This window comes from Macaca fascicularis, chromosome 1 (assembly GCF_037993035.2).
Source record: "Macaca fascicularis isolate 582-1 chromosome 1, T2T-MFA8v1.1".
In the NCBI taxonomy this organism is placed as follows: domain Eukaryota; kingdom Metazoa; phylum Chordata; class Mammalia; order Primates; family Cercopithecidae; genus Macaca; species Macaca fascicularis.
The window spans coordinates 5,581,991-5,594,990 of NC_088375.1; the positions used below are offsets into that span (position 1 = coordinate 5,581,991).

The 13,000-nt window shown below is 40.9% G+C and overlaps 1 protein-coding gene and 1 pseudogene across 7 annotated transcripts in view; both read left to right on the forward strand.

The window, feature by feature from the left end:
* The window catches only part of AKT3 (AKT serine/threonine kinase 3), a 362,856-nt gene that overhangs the window by 226,889 nt on the left and 122,967 nt on the right, over positions 1-13,000 (forward strand). The window contains exon 6 of one of the 7 annotated variants that reach the window (XM_074036550.1): positions 2,305-2,697. The exons of 5 other annotated variants lie outside the window; for them this stretch is intronic. In XM_074036550.1, the coding sequence (XP_073892651.1) occupies positions 2,305-2,526 (222 nt within the window). In that variant the 3' untranslated portion in view covers positions 2,527-2,697. Of the gene's footprint in view, positions 1-2,304; positions 2,698-13,000 lie in introns of those variants that run through there. One more of the 7 variants, XM_074036572.1, reaches the window with a different exon arrangement.
* LOC141410013 (fatty acid-binding protein, brain pseudogene) lies at positions 6,869-7,535 on the forward strand (annotated as a pseudogene).

Genomic DNA, 13,000 nt, shown 5'->3' on the forward strand with positions numbered 1-13,000 from the left:
TGTTAAAAACCCTGTCATTGTAAAAGAAATGGTATAGTTGATGGATGTCAGCTGAAAGCATGTTATAGTTTAAAAAAAACAAAACAAAACAACAAGAATGAATTGGCGGCCAGAGACAGAGGGTGATGGAGCCACCAGGGTTGCAAAGGCAGAAGTTGATGGAGCCACCATGGGCCTAGAGGATAGAAATGCAAATTACTGAGGATTAGTTATAGACCTTGAAATCGAATTTCCCCTGCTGGGTTTAGAACTTGCTTGGAATCAGTGATGTTTTTATTTCTTCCATCTTCTCCCTTTCTGAATTGGAATATCTATCCTAGGCCTTTCTACCATTGTGTTTTGGAAGCAGATAACTTGTTTTCTAGTGTGAGAAGTCCACAGATTTAGAGGAATTTTGTCCCAGGATGGATTATGTACAGAGTCTCACCCATTCCTGATTGGATGATAACACTTGGGACTTGTGAGCTGATGATACTTAAATGAGATTTTGGACTTAGACTTGATACTGTATTGGTTGAGACTTTTGAGACTTTTGGGGATATTGGGATGGGGTGAATGTTAGGATGGAATGAACTATAGTGGGTTGAGTGGTAGCCCCTAAAATAGTATGTTCACATCCTATTCCCTGGAATCTATGAACTCTTGCTGTATTTGGAAAAAGGGTATATGCATATATAGTTATGCAGATAAAATTAAGTTAAGAATCTTAAGTAGATCATCCTCGATTATCTGGGAGGGACCTAAATCTAATGAGAAGCATCCTTGTTGGAGTGATGCAGATAGAGATTTCACCTACACAGAGGAGAAGGTGACATAAAGGTGGCAGAGGTTGGAGTGATGCAGCTTCAAGCCAGGAAATGTCAAGGACTGCCAGCAGCTTCCAGAAACTAAGAGAAAGGCATGGAATGGATTCTTCTTCAGAGCCTCTGGAGGGATCATGTCTCTGCCAGTCTTGATTTTGTACTTCTGGTCTCCAGAACTATGAGAAATTTTTTGTGATTTTTTTGTTTTGTTTTGTTTTGTTTTTTGAAATGGAGTTTCGCTCTTATTGCCCAGGCTGGAGTTCAATGGCACGATCTCGGCTCACTGCAACCTCTGCCTCCTGGATTCAAGGGATTCTGCTGCCTCAGCCTCCTGAGTAGCTGGGATTACAGGCATGTGCCACCGGGCCTGGCTAATTTTGTATTTTTAGTAGAGATGGGGTTTCTCCATGTTGGTCAGCCTGGTCTCAAACTCCTGACCTCAGGTCATCTGCCCACCTCAGCCTCCCAAAGTGCTGGGATTACAGGTGTGAGCCACCGCGCATGGCCAATTTTTTGTTGTTTTAAGCCATCAAGTTTTGGTGGTATTTTGTTATAGAGGCCACAGGAAATGAATACAGTCAGGTACCCAGAAATGTGAACTTTTCCACCTTTGGAAGGGATATCTGAATCAGATTGCCTACAGTAATAGTAGTCTACTAAGTGCCTCTTCCCCAGTGCCTTCATACTCTTTCAGAGTTGAATTGCATGGTTACCGAGCTAGAGGACTCTCTTGACTACTAGGCAGTGCAGCTGCATTCACTGTCAGCTCCACATGGGGTGAAGGCACAGTCCATCCCATTAGGCCCTTAGGAGTTCTGGAATAATGGTTGAAAGTCTAATTAGAGTTTCTTGCTTAGGGATCATTCCTGCTTTGGGCATCCACAATTGTCTTGCCACTCCCAGGACCACTGCATTATGTAGGAGAAAGGAAAGTTGAGGTGATGTAGCTAAGAATTCTGTAGTGATAACATCATGCTCCTCCACCCCTTCTTCCCCATGTCCAGAAAAGTGGAGGAATCTATGGAGCGGGGACCTTCCTTTAGCCATCCTCAGGTTGAGTGTGAGCATACATTTGTGAAGCATACATTTGTTTAGCCAACAAATGTTTCTATTTCCCATTCCTATTCTCTATCAGACTGTTACTCTGAGGATGATATCTGACATGATACGTCTATTTGATACGATAACCTCTTTGCTTGTTTTTGGATAGTATGGGCTATAAAGTATGTTCTTTGGTCTGAAGACATGTAACTTGGTGGGGGCGCAGTACCTTCTGTTCCAGTCATCTTACAGTATTTTGAGCTTTTGTATCTACCATTGGTTATGCAAAGCTCAATCCAGTGTAAATGTCTCTTTCCAAGAATGACCATTTATAGTCTCCTGGGGATAGTGGCAGTAGCTCAGTGTAGTGTACTTGCCAACTATGTATGGGAGTGGGGGGACTTTTTTCTTGGGAATATATGCCATAGTCATCTGCAGTCTCTCTCTCCCTTTCTGGCAGACAGGATGGCTCTTTCTGGAATTTTGTGCATCAGAGGGTACAAGAGGAATACATCACTGGCCAGCCCATCTCTGCATTGCTGCATATCTCCCATATCTACTCATTTTGGGGACCCAGATAGCCACCTCAGACAAGCATGCTGGGACATCCACTTGCTGGTTCCAATCATCTCCTGATCCTGAAAGAAGTTGTTTTGATGACCATCAGCATGTCCTACTTTAATTCACTCCTTAAATTCCCATAATGCTTCTCATAGAGCCATGCCTCATTAGTAATCCATCCATTTATTATTTATTTTATTTATTTATCTATTTTGAGATGGGGTTTCGCTCTTGTTGCCCAGGCTGGAATGCATTGACGCAAACTCAGCTCACTGCAACCTCCACCTCCCAGGTTCAAGAGATTCTCCTATTAATAATCCATCCATTTATTATTTATTTTATTTATTTATCTATTTTGAGATGGGGTTTCGCTCTTGTTGCCCAGGCTGGAATGCAGTGACACAAACTCAGCTCACTGCGACCTCCGCCTCCCAGGTTCAAGAGATTCTCCTGCCTCAGCCTCCCAAGTAGCTGAGATTACAGGCATTCACCACACCTGGCTAACTTTTTGTGTTTAGTAGAGACGGGGTTTCACCATGTTGGTCAGGCTGGTCTCAAACTCCTGACCTCAGGTGATCCACCTGCCTCAGCCTCCCAAAGTGCTGGGATTACAGGCATGAGCCACCATGCCTGGCACATGCATTTAATAGTCTAGTTTTTCACTGCCTATCAGCCTGACCATATGGCCAGGCAAATGGCCACAGCCCATTCATGGGTGTACATCCACACATCAGGGTTATGTTTGTTTAGTTCTTCCATCATTGCAAGGAAAACAGTGTACAACTGAGCCCTTTGAGCTGATTTGTTCTTCGATCAGTTTCACACCAGTCAGTCATAGTGTGACAGCCTTCCAAACAGGATGTTGGCTGATCACCTTTGAACTGCCATCATCTGTAAAACAAACCACTTTTTGGTGGTCAGTGAGAGCTCTTTGTGAGACACTAACATTTGAAAAGTAGGATGTGGCAATAGGATCTGGTAGCTTCACAGATGGTTCCAAAGTTGGTCTAGAAGAAAAGAGGAGGCCAAGTGTGATGACTCATGGCTATAATCTCAGCACTTTGGGAGGCCAAGGCAGGAGAATCGCTTGACTCTAGGAGTTCAGACTCAGCCTGGGCAATATAGTGAGACCCTCATCTCTACAAAAAATACAAATTATCCAGGTGTGGTGGCATGCACCTGGTAATACTAGCTACTCAGTTGGCTGAGATGTGAGATTGCTTGAGCCTGGGAGGTCAAGACTGCAGTGAGTTGTGATTGCCCCCACTGTATTCAGAGTGGGTGATACAAAGTGAGACCCTGTCTTTAAAAAAAAAAAAAAAAAGGTTTTCTTCTATCGAATATGGTAAGTATCTTCTTGCATTCCTTAGCACATTCCTGTTAAGCCATTTTCATTTTGTTATAGGTACTCGTTAGAGTGTTTCTCTGACATTACCCAAGACATGGGTATTTTAAGTTTTAAGATTATGTTATATCCTTTAGTCATAAAGACAGTTTCAGTTAATGCCCAGTAGCATCGTCTCTCTAATGATGTGTTCTCTTTTATCATCTCTCTAATGATGTGTTCTATACTTTCTTGTCTGGCCCACGATCCCAGTGGTTGCTGCTGGACAGCATTCATGAGCTTTTTGCCATAAGCTCCAGTCTGTTTAAGTATGAGTTGCAGATACTTCTAAAATCATATCTGAGTGTATATCATAAGGACCCAAAGGCATTAATTGATCCACTGCAACTTAGATAATAGCCTGCTGTTGTTTAGGTCTCCATTCATGTGTGTCCTTTCAGGTAGTTTTACGGATTGAATTTAGCACTAGTCCCCAGATACAGAATTTTTCTTCTGCAAAACTCAAACAAACCAGGTGCAGTGGATGCTTCTTGCTTACTTTCATGGTTATGTAATAACAGCTATTTAATTTTAGTTGCCTGTAGAATGTTATGGGTGGTTCCTGCCCAGGTTATTCGTAAGAATTTCAGTTTGGTAGACCCTGGGGTATTTGCTGGATTTATCCTCTAGCCTGTGGTATTCCTGTGAGCCACCACTATTTTCAGGTCAGCCCTAGCTTGTTCTTAGGTTTCCGGTACTGTCATCATGTCATCACTGTAGTATATTATTGTATTCTGGACCTGTATCAAGTCAAAATCCCTTCAAAACAAATTATAATAGTAAGCTGATGAATGCAGATAAACCTGTAGCAGTGCCGTAAGTGTAAATTGGGATCATTCCCACTTGAAGGCAAAGTGCAGTTGGTTTTTTCCTGAGATTGGGACCAAGAAAAAGTATTGGCACAACAATCAGTCTCTCTCTCTCTCTCTTTTTTTTAAATTTAAACAGGGTCTCACTTTGTTACCCAGGCTAGTCTCGAACTCCTGGACTCAAGTGATCCTCCTGCCTTGGCCTCCCAAAGTGCTGGGATTACAGGTGTGAGCCACTATGTCTGGCTGAGTATGTCTCTTTTAGGTTGTTTTATTTTGAGAACTTCTGAAACCATGTCAGAGACTGCTGATGCTGTAGATGACACTACATTATTCAAGTCTTGATTATCTGCTGTGAGTTTTCATGAGCCATTCACCTTTTTCATGCACGACACAGAGAATTTGTTGGTAATAGCACTCCAGTGTTGAACGTGTTGTTAATTAATGTGCTAAATCTCTTTTGGTCAACCATGATACTGTTTCAGATTAACAACCTATGTGAGCTGGGGAAGTTCCATAGATTCTCATTTAGCATGTTCTGACTGAAGGGAAAACTAGCAAGCTTTCTGCAGTATAGTAGCTGAAGCTTTCCCTGGTCAGAATAATATCCTTCCCCAAAACATACTCAGGTAATGTGGATGCAAGTACTTCACATGATTCATTCAAACATACTAATTTTCATCCAAATTTTAATTTAATCCTGTCAACCATTTCATCTTCATATCCTGTCTTTCTAATTATTGCCCCTGCTAGGACTTTACCAATAGGTTTTGGAATCAGAGGCACTGAATTTTGTGTCAGGAACCCCTGGAAGCTTTCCTTTTTACCTTCTATTGTACCTACAGGTGTGCTTATGGCCTTCAGTTCCTACTTGGAGATTACTTTAAAAAAAAAACCCTGGTTCTGTGTCAGTCCTCATCCTGATTAATTTGGTAGCCCATCACCTCTGATGATTTGAACTGAGGTTCTTCATTGTCATTTTTGCCTCCCAGCTTGGTGCATTGCTTGAAATTAGGGTACATAGAGTGTGTTTGTTTAGGGCCCTTCAGTGTTGGGGGACTAAGAGGAGCTCCCATTGGTAAGCCTAACTTCTGATAATGCAGCATTAAGACCTTTGTGTTAACATCAGTGTCCATTTTATTCATCCCATCTCTTAGTAACCGTTTAAAATTTCATCCTGCTTGGGACTTCCTTGACTGTCTGTTTTGTCTTTACCCATTCACTTGTGATTCAGTCTTATTTTCTTAGCATCTGTAAGACCCATAGTAAGAAGCTGAGACAACAAATCCAACACATTTCTTGGATCATTGATAGATTTTGCAGCAGTTATATCAGATGCCGTCATAGAGGGGCCCTTTTAGTCACAGTATTTACCATGATCTAAAGGGCATATTAAGGATGAACAAACATCTTGATGACCATGAAGTTAATCCAGCATGGTTTGCGTATGCAGCTTATCAGCTATGTCATGTGTGGAGTGCCCCTTGGCATTTAAAGGAGGGGAAGGACCATTTCCCTTTTCAGGATAAACAAATTTTACAATGGCTTTTACCCAGTCCACCCGACTAGCTGTCCCTTTAGGAACAATCTGTTGTGTGTTTGGATCGTGTACAACCATCTATGATTGTTCAGTAGTAAGTTGTGGTTCCTGCATCAACCCCAAGTAGACTTCTTCATTCTGCAACATTCAGAATCAAAGATACTGCTTCCAAGTTAGTCACTCTCACTATCTATTTTCTTAATTGTTTTTCAGGAACCCGATGAATACCAATTCACAAGGCGAGATAGCTCCTTCACACATAATCCCTGCTTCCAGTAGTATCATGGTTTTGTCACCCACCATTTGGACAATGTTCCTGGTAGTCAAAGGCCATAGAAATGCTGTCTGTTTTTTTTTCCAGCATAATTTTCCACTGGGTTGTATCCTGGAGGCTAACAGTCATAACTCAGCTTAACCAAAATCTGAGCTTTTTGAGCATCAGGATTTCCTTAACACTCTCTTTTACTTTCATTTTAGCTGTTTTAAAATATGGTACACTGGGCCAGGCGCAGTGGCTCACATTTGTAATCCCAGCACATTGGGAGGCCAAGACGGGTGGATCACTCAAGGCCAGGAGTTTGAGACCAGCCTGGCCAACATGGTGAAACTCTGTCTCTACTAAAAATACAGAAAACTAGCTTGGCTTGGTGGCGTGCGCCTGTAATCCCAGCTACTTGAGGGGCTGAGGCAGGAGAATCACTGGAACCCGGGAGGGAGAGGTTGCAGTGATCCGAGATCATGCCACTGCACTCCAGCCTGGGAGACAGAGCGAGACTCCCTCTCAAAGAAAAAAAAAAAAACAGACTGCAGTGGCAATAAGACCAGAAGCTCCTCACTTCTCTCTCTAAAGTGGGGAAAGGGCAAGGATGGAGGAGGCTTTCTGTAATACTTGGAAGCTGGCCGACAGAACTTTGATGAGTACATGAAGAAGGCTCTAGGCATGGGCTTTGTCACTAGGCAGGTGGGAAATGTGAACAAACCAACAGTAATTATCAGTCAAGAAGGAGACAATTCGAAGTATGTTCAAGAACACAGAAGTTAGTTTCCATCTGGGAGAAGAGTTTGATAAAACCACTACAGATGACAGAAACTGCAAGTTTGTTGTTAGTCTGGATAGAGACAAACTCATTCACATATAGAAATGGGATGACAAAGAAACATATTTTATAAGAGAAGTTAAGTATGGTGAAATGGTTATGACTTAACTTTTGGTGATGATGTGGTTGCCGTTCACTATAAGAAGGCATAAAAATGTTCATGGTCTGGGGCTGGAAGAGCTCTTTAGTTTTCCTATTTACTCAAGTCTCAGTGCTCTCTTGCTGTTACAGTATGGTTGATTAGATGGTTATTCTTGGTGTGGAGGTGGAAAATGGTGATTTAAGAGTTTCTTATTCCAAGCAGCCTAATTTTAACCTGGAAGTTTATCATGTTTTATAATTAAATTTTTGTCTTTAAAAAAAAGTGGATACATTTTATAATTTCCTTTGAAATGCAAATCAAATTGGAATAAAAATCTTACATGTGGGGAAAAAAATACAGGTTACCAGTGGATTGTGTATTTAGCTTGTTTCTCATCATTTTGCATTTCTTTGTGTATCCAGTGATCTAAGTCCTTGAGATTTTGGTGTGTCATTTCTAAATTCCATTGACAACTTCTATATGTAGTAACTTAGCACAGTGCAGCTGCCGTCTCATGCCATTGGTGACTGTATACCCATTTAGGCATCACAGTTTATCATTGTCTGCCCTGTCATTCTTCCTTTTTCGAAACAATGTTTTTGCCATGCTTTAATGAGTCCTACTTATGATGCCAACTGTGTCAGCTGTCCCTAAGACCACTCTCAGGCTCAGTGAGTCATGACTCACAAGACTCAGAAAAGACTCATGGTTATTATTTATGATAGTGAAAAGGTACAGATTAAAATCAGCAAAGGGAAAACCACATGGAGCAAAATCCTGGAGAAACCAAGTGCAAGCTTTAAGGTATCTTCTTCCAGTGGAGTCACATGGATGATGTGGTGAAGTCAAGGGTCTCCAGAGAGACCCAATCAGATACATATACATATATGAGAGAGGATTCACTGAGAAATTGGCTTATGTGATCATGGAGGCTGAAAATTCCCCAGACAGGCCATCTGGAAGCTGGAGACCTTGGGATGCTGGTAACGTATCTCAGTCCAAGTTCCAAAACCTCAGAACCTGGGAAGCTGATAGTGTAATTCTTACTCTGAGGCTGGGAACCTGGGTTTTGGTGGGAAACTATGGAGTTGCTGGTATAAATCCTGGAGTCCAAATGTCAGAGAGCCTAGAGTTCTGGTGTCCAAGGACAGGAGAAGAAGAGTGTCCAGTTCCAGGAGAGCACCTTTTCTTTGCTTTTTTAGTCCCTATTTGGGTCCCTAGTTGATTGGATGTTGTCTGCTAACATTGTGGGTGAATATTCCTCACTCAGTCCATCAATTCACATTCCAGTCTCCTCTGGAAACACAGGCACATCTATTAGTAATGCTTTACCAGTTCTCTAGGTATTCCTTAATCCAGTCAAGTTGACACATAAAATTAACTATCACAGATGCACTTACTTCTCCCAGCTGTGAAGTTTTGTCAACTAAAGAAGCTTACCTGAGCCTTGGTGTCCAGGGTTTTTATTGGAAGTCAGTCACATAGGCAAGCAGTAGCTGCATGACTGCCCTGAGATGCTCAGATTCCAACCTCTCAGAGCAAAATCAGGCACGAAGTGTTAAACATGCATCCTGTTGTTAGCATAAACTATCTAGTCAAACTGGTACCATGTGGCCCAAGAACTCCAGCATACAAAAATACGCTGACCAGGCAGAATATTTCAGAGGCTCAGAATTCATTTCCCAGGAGTTGGCCAAGGGCCAATTCTGAAGACTGACTTTTCTGGGAATATGTAGAGTTTGGGCAACCCAGACCTGATGTGTTACCCTTTTTCTGCCATTAAAATAACAGCCCAATGCGTTTGCTTGATTACTGGCATCTCTTTTTCCTTGGACTCTTAAGTTCTTACTGGTGAATCTTAACCAAAATCTCTTAACGTGATCAGCCAGTTACTTTGTTCTCTTCTTTCATAATCTTTTGAACCTGCATATTAAACATTGCATCAATGATTGTAGTTTATTGTAAGAAGCAGATAATGGTTTGATCTGCTATACCTTCATCAACTGTCATTGTTCTATTGGGAGTATGATTTCATTGATTTATGTTCTAGAATTATTTCATGCAGTTCGTGTAGCTTCTTTTCTTCAGCAGCATGTAACAAGATCATTCATTATTTACTAGTTCATTCACTCATTATTTCAATAAATATATGTCGAACACCTAGTTATTTGCTAGGTACTGCTCTAGGCACTGGGACCATTTGAAAGAATACAACTGACAAACTCCTCTCCTGTGGGAAATTATATTCAAGTCAGGAATTAGAGAATAAATAATACACGTGATAAATAAATAAACCATAGAGTATGTAAGAAACTAATCCACACTACAGAGAAAACTGGAGTAGGGAAATAAGGAATAATGATGGTAGTGATTTTTGGGACTTAATGCAGTTTTAAATAGAATGATTATGGAAGGGCTCAGTGAAAGGTGAAATTTCAGCAAGCTTTTGAAGGAGATCAGGAAGCAAGTCCTTTAGATATTTTGAAGGAAGAATGTTCCAGCAGGGGGAAATAGCAATTGAGAAGGCCCTGAGGAAGGGAGCTTACTTAGCACATTCTAACATATTCTTTGAATAGCTAGGAGTCTAGCATGGTGTGGAACAAGAATGGTATAGGATTGTTTGTAAGGATATTGGGTTTTACTGTAAATCAAGTGGGAAGCCTTTGGAAATTTTTATGCTGTGTAGTTACACAACCTAGTTTTCAGTATCATTTTGGCTGCAGTGTTGACAATAGACTGTGGATTGGAAGCAGATAGTTTGCGAATTACAGCAGTAATCTAGATAATTGATGATAGTGGCTTGTACTAGGGTAGTAGCAGTGGAGGTAGTGATGATAATGAGATCTTGGGTGTATTTTGATGAAGAACCAACAGGATTGCCTGACAGATTGAATGTAGAGTATGGGTGGAAGAAAAAAGGAGTTGGAGATCTTTGTTAAGACGTTTGGTCTAAGCAACTGAAAGCACGGTGTTGCCATTCACTGCAATGAAGTTGATTGCAGAAGAAACTTTTTGAAGGGAGATTTGGAATTAGGTTTTAGACATGTCAGATTTGCTGTTTTCGTTAGATACTCCAGTTTATGTCATTGATTATACATCCATGCCAAATAGGCATTTCTTGAGTTTAGGAAAGAAGTCTAAATTTGAGGTATAAATTTGGTAGTCTGTCAGCATATATCCTGTATTAGAGCCATAGTCTGAATGAGTTCACCAGAGGAAGAGTGTACCCAGTGAAGAGAATTCTGAGGACTGAGCCCTGGAGATGCTTACAGAATAAGGGTTTCAGAGCAAAGGACACAGCAGTTGAGACTGAGGAAAGACAGTCACTGAAGAGGAGGAAAATGAAGAGATTAGGATGTCCTGGGACCCAAGAGAAGAACCTGTTTTCAGGAGGAAGGAGGGATCAAATGTGTTAAATGTTATGTTTATGGCTTCTCTTCTCAGTAAGAAGTAAGATCGCATTTTGAAAGTGGGAACGAGTGAGGTTGAGATAAAGAGAGACAAATAAATGAAAAGCTTCTGTGCTTGGAAGTCAGCACAGACCTGGGTTCTAGTCTTAGCTTAGTAGCTTGACTAGGTAAGGGTTAGTGTGTACATTTAAGTATACATACCAGGCAAGGGAGAAGGCCTGGGAAATATTTGAAACAACCATCCTGAGAAAATGAAAAATGACCTAAGTAGCAGTGGATGAAAGAGGCCTCAGAAGATTCAACTGAGATTGGTGGGAGATTCTAATAGTGTTAGTCAATATGTTTGTGTAAATTTATCTTTAGATGTGAACTACAGAGTTAAGAGGGTAGAGGTGAACTTGTCCCAATACTGTGAATGAGAGAGTCAGAAGAAAGACTGGAGTCCAAAGTGATTATATCATGATGGAAGTCAAAGGAGTTCATGTAGCCCTCCATCTAAGGAATATTTGGAACAGGAGCATCAAGAACAAAGTATCAAACACAATGCTCGAGAAAGGTGTAATAATGTTTGTAGTTAACAAAGAACAGTGGTGCTTTCATCTTCTCCATCAAGGTGAGAAGTCTTCGAAAAAAGGAATAGAAATCAAGGAACAGAAAACAGTCTGACAGTTGGTGAATGGAAGAAGTATTAGAAGTCATTATCTGGGCCAGTACTCAAGTTTTCAAGAAACAAAAGTTAGAATCCAAAATTTAGAGCTTGATAAGTGAGACATCTCTCCTGGTGGGGAAAAAAAAGTATAGGTTGCTAACATATGGCTTGTTGAGACAGTGGAAAAGTAAATAATAATCACTGGTAATCATTGTAGTTTAATTTGTAAAAGTGTGTCATATCATCAGGGAAATGCAAATCAAAACCACAATGTGATATCATCTGTATTAGTTCATTCTCACACTGCTATAAAGAACTGCCCAAGACTGGGTAGTTTATATAGAAAAGAGGTTTAATTGACTCACAGTTCTGCATGGCCAGGGAGACCTCAGGAAACGTACAGTCATGGTGGAAGGGGGAAGAGGCATGTCTTACGTGGCGTCAGGCGAAGAAAGAGCGAGTGCGTGAAGGAGAAACTGTCAGACACTTATAACACCATCAGATCTCCTGAGAATTCACTCACTGTCACAAGAACAGCCTGGGGGACACTGCCCCCCTGATCCAGTCACCTCCCAGAAGGTCTCTCCCTCAACATTTAGGGATTATGAGGATTACAATTCAAGATGAGACTTGGGTGGGGACCTGAGCATATCATCATCTCACCCCAGTTACAATGACTTTTATCCAAAAAAACCAAAAAATCACGGATGCTAAAATGAACTCTCCTATGCTGTTGGTGGAAATGTAAATCAGTATAGCAGCTGTAGAAAACTATATGAAAGTTCCTCAAAAACTAAAAATAGAACTACCATATATATATCCAAAACAAAATCATGATATCGAGGAGACATCTACACGCTTAGGTTTATTGCAGCACTGTTCACAACAGCCAAAATATGTGATCAACCTAAGTGCCCATCAATGACTGAAAGGATAAATGTGATAAACATACAGAGTGGAATATTATTTAGCCATAAAAAGAATGTAATCATGTCACTTGCAGCAACATTGATGGAAATGGAACCCATTATGTTAAATAAGCCAGGCACAGAAAGACAAGTATTGCACATTCTTGTTCTTATGTGGGAGCTAAAAAATGGGATTGCATCAAGGTAGACAGTAGATTGGTTGTTCCTAGAGGCTGGGAATGGCAGAGGGATGGGGAGATGAAGTTGATTAATAGGTGCAGAAGTACAGTTCTAATAAGACCTAGTGTTAGATAGTTCAGTAGGGTGACTATAGTTAACAACCATCTACGGTGTATTTAAAAATAGCTGGAAGAGAAGAATTTGAATGTCTCCAGCATAAAGAAAAGTTAAAGGTTTGAGGTGATGAATATCCCCATTACCCTGATTTGGTCATTACACATGTGAAATGTGTCAAAACAACATAAAACAACTCCGAAATGTATACAACTATTATGTATCAAAAATATGTGCCAAAGTAACACTTCTCTACCCTCTTCCTCCTGTTTCTCCCACCTGATTCCTGTCTTCCTCTAGGTCTCAAGTATAGCTCTGGGTGGATGAAGGAAATGGTTTAGACAGAATGTGTCTTGATTTCAACTAGATTTGTGGTCAATTTGGGAGAAAATAATGTGAGCAGAGTACCTAGTGAAGTAGAT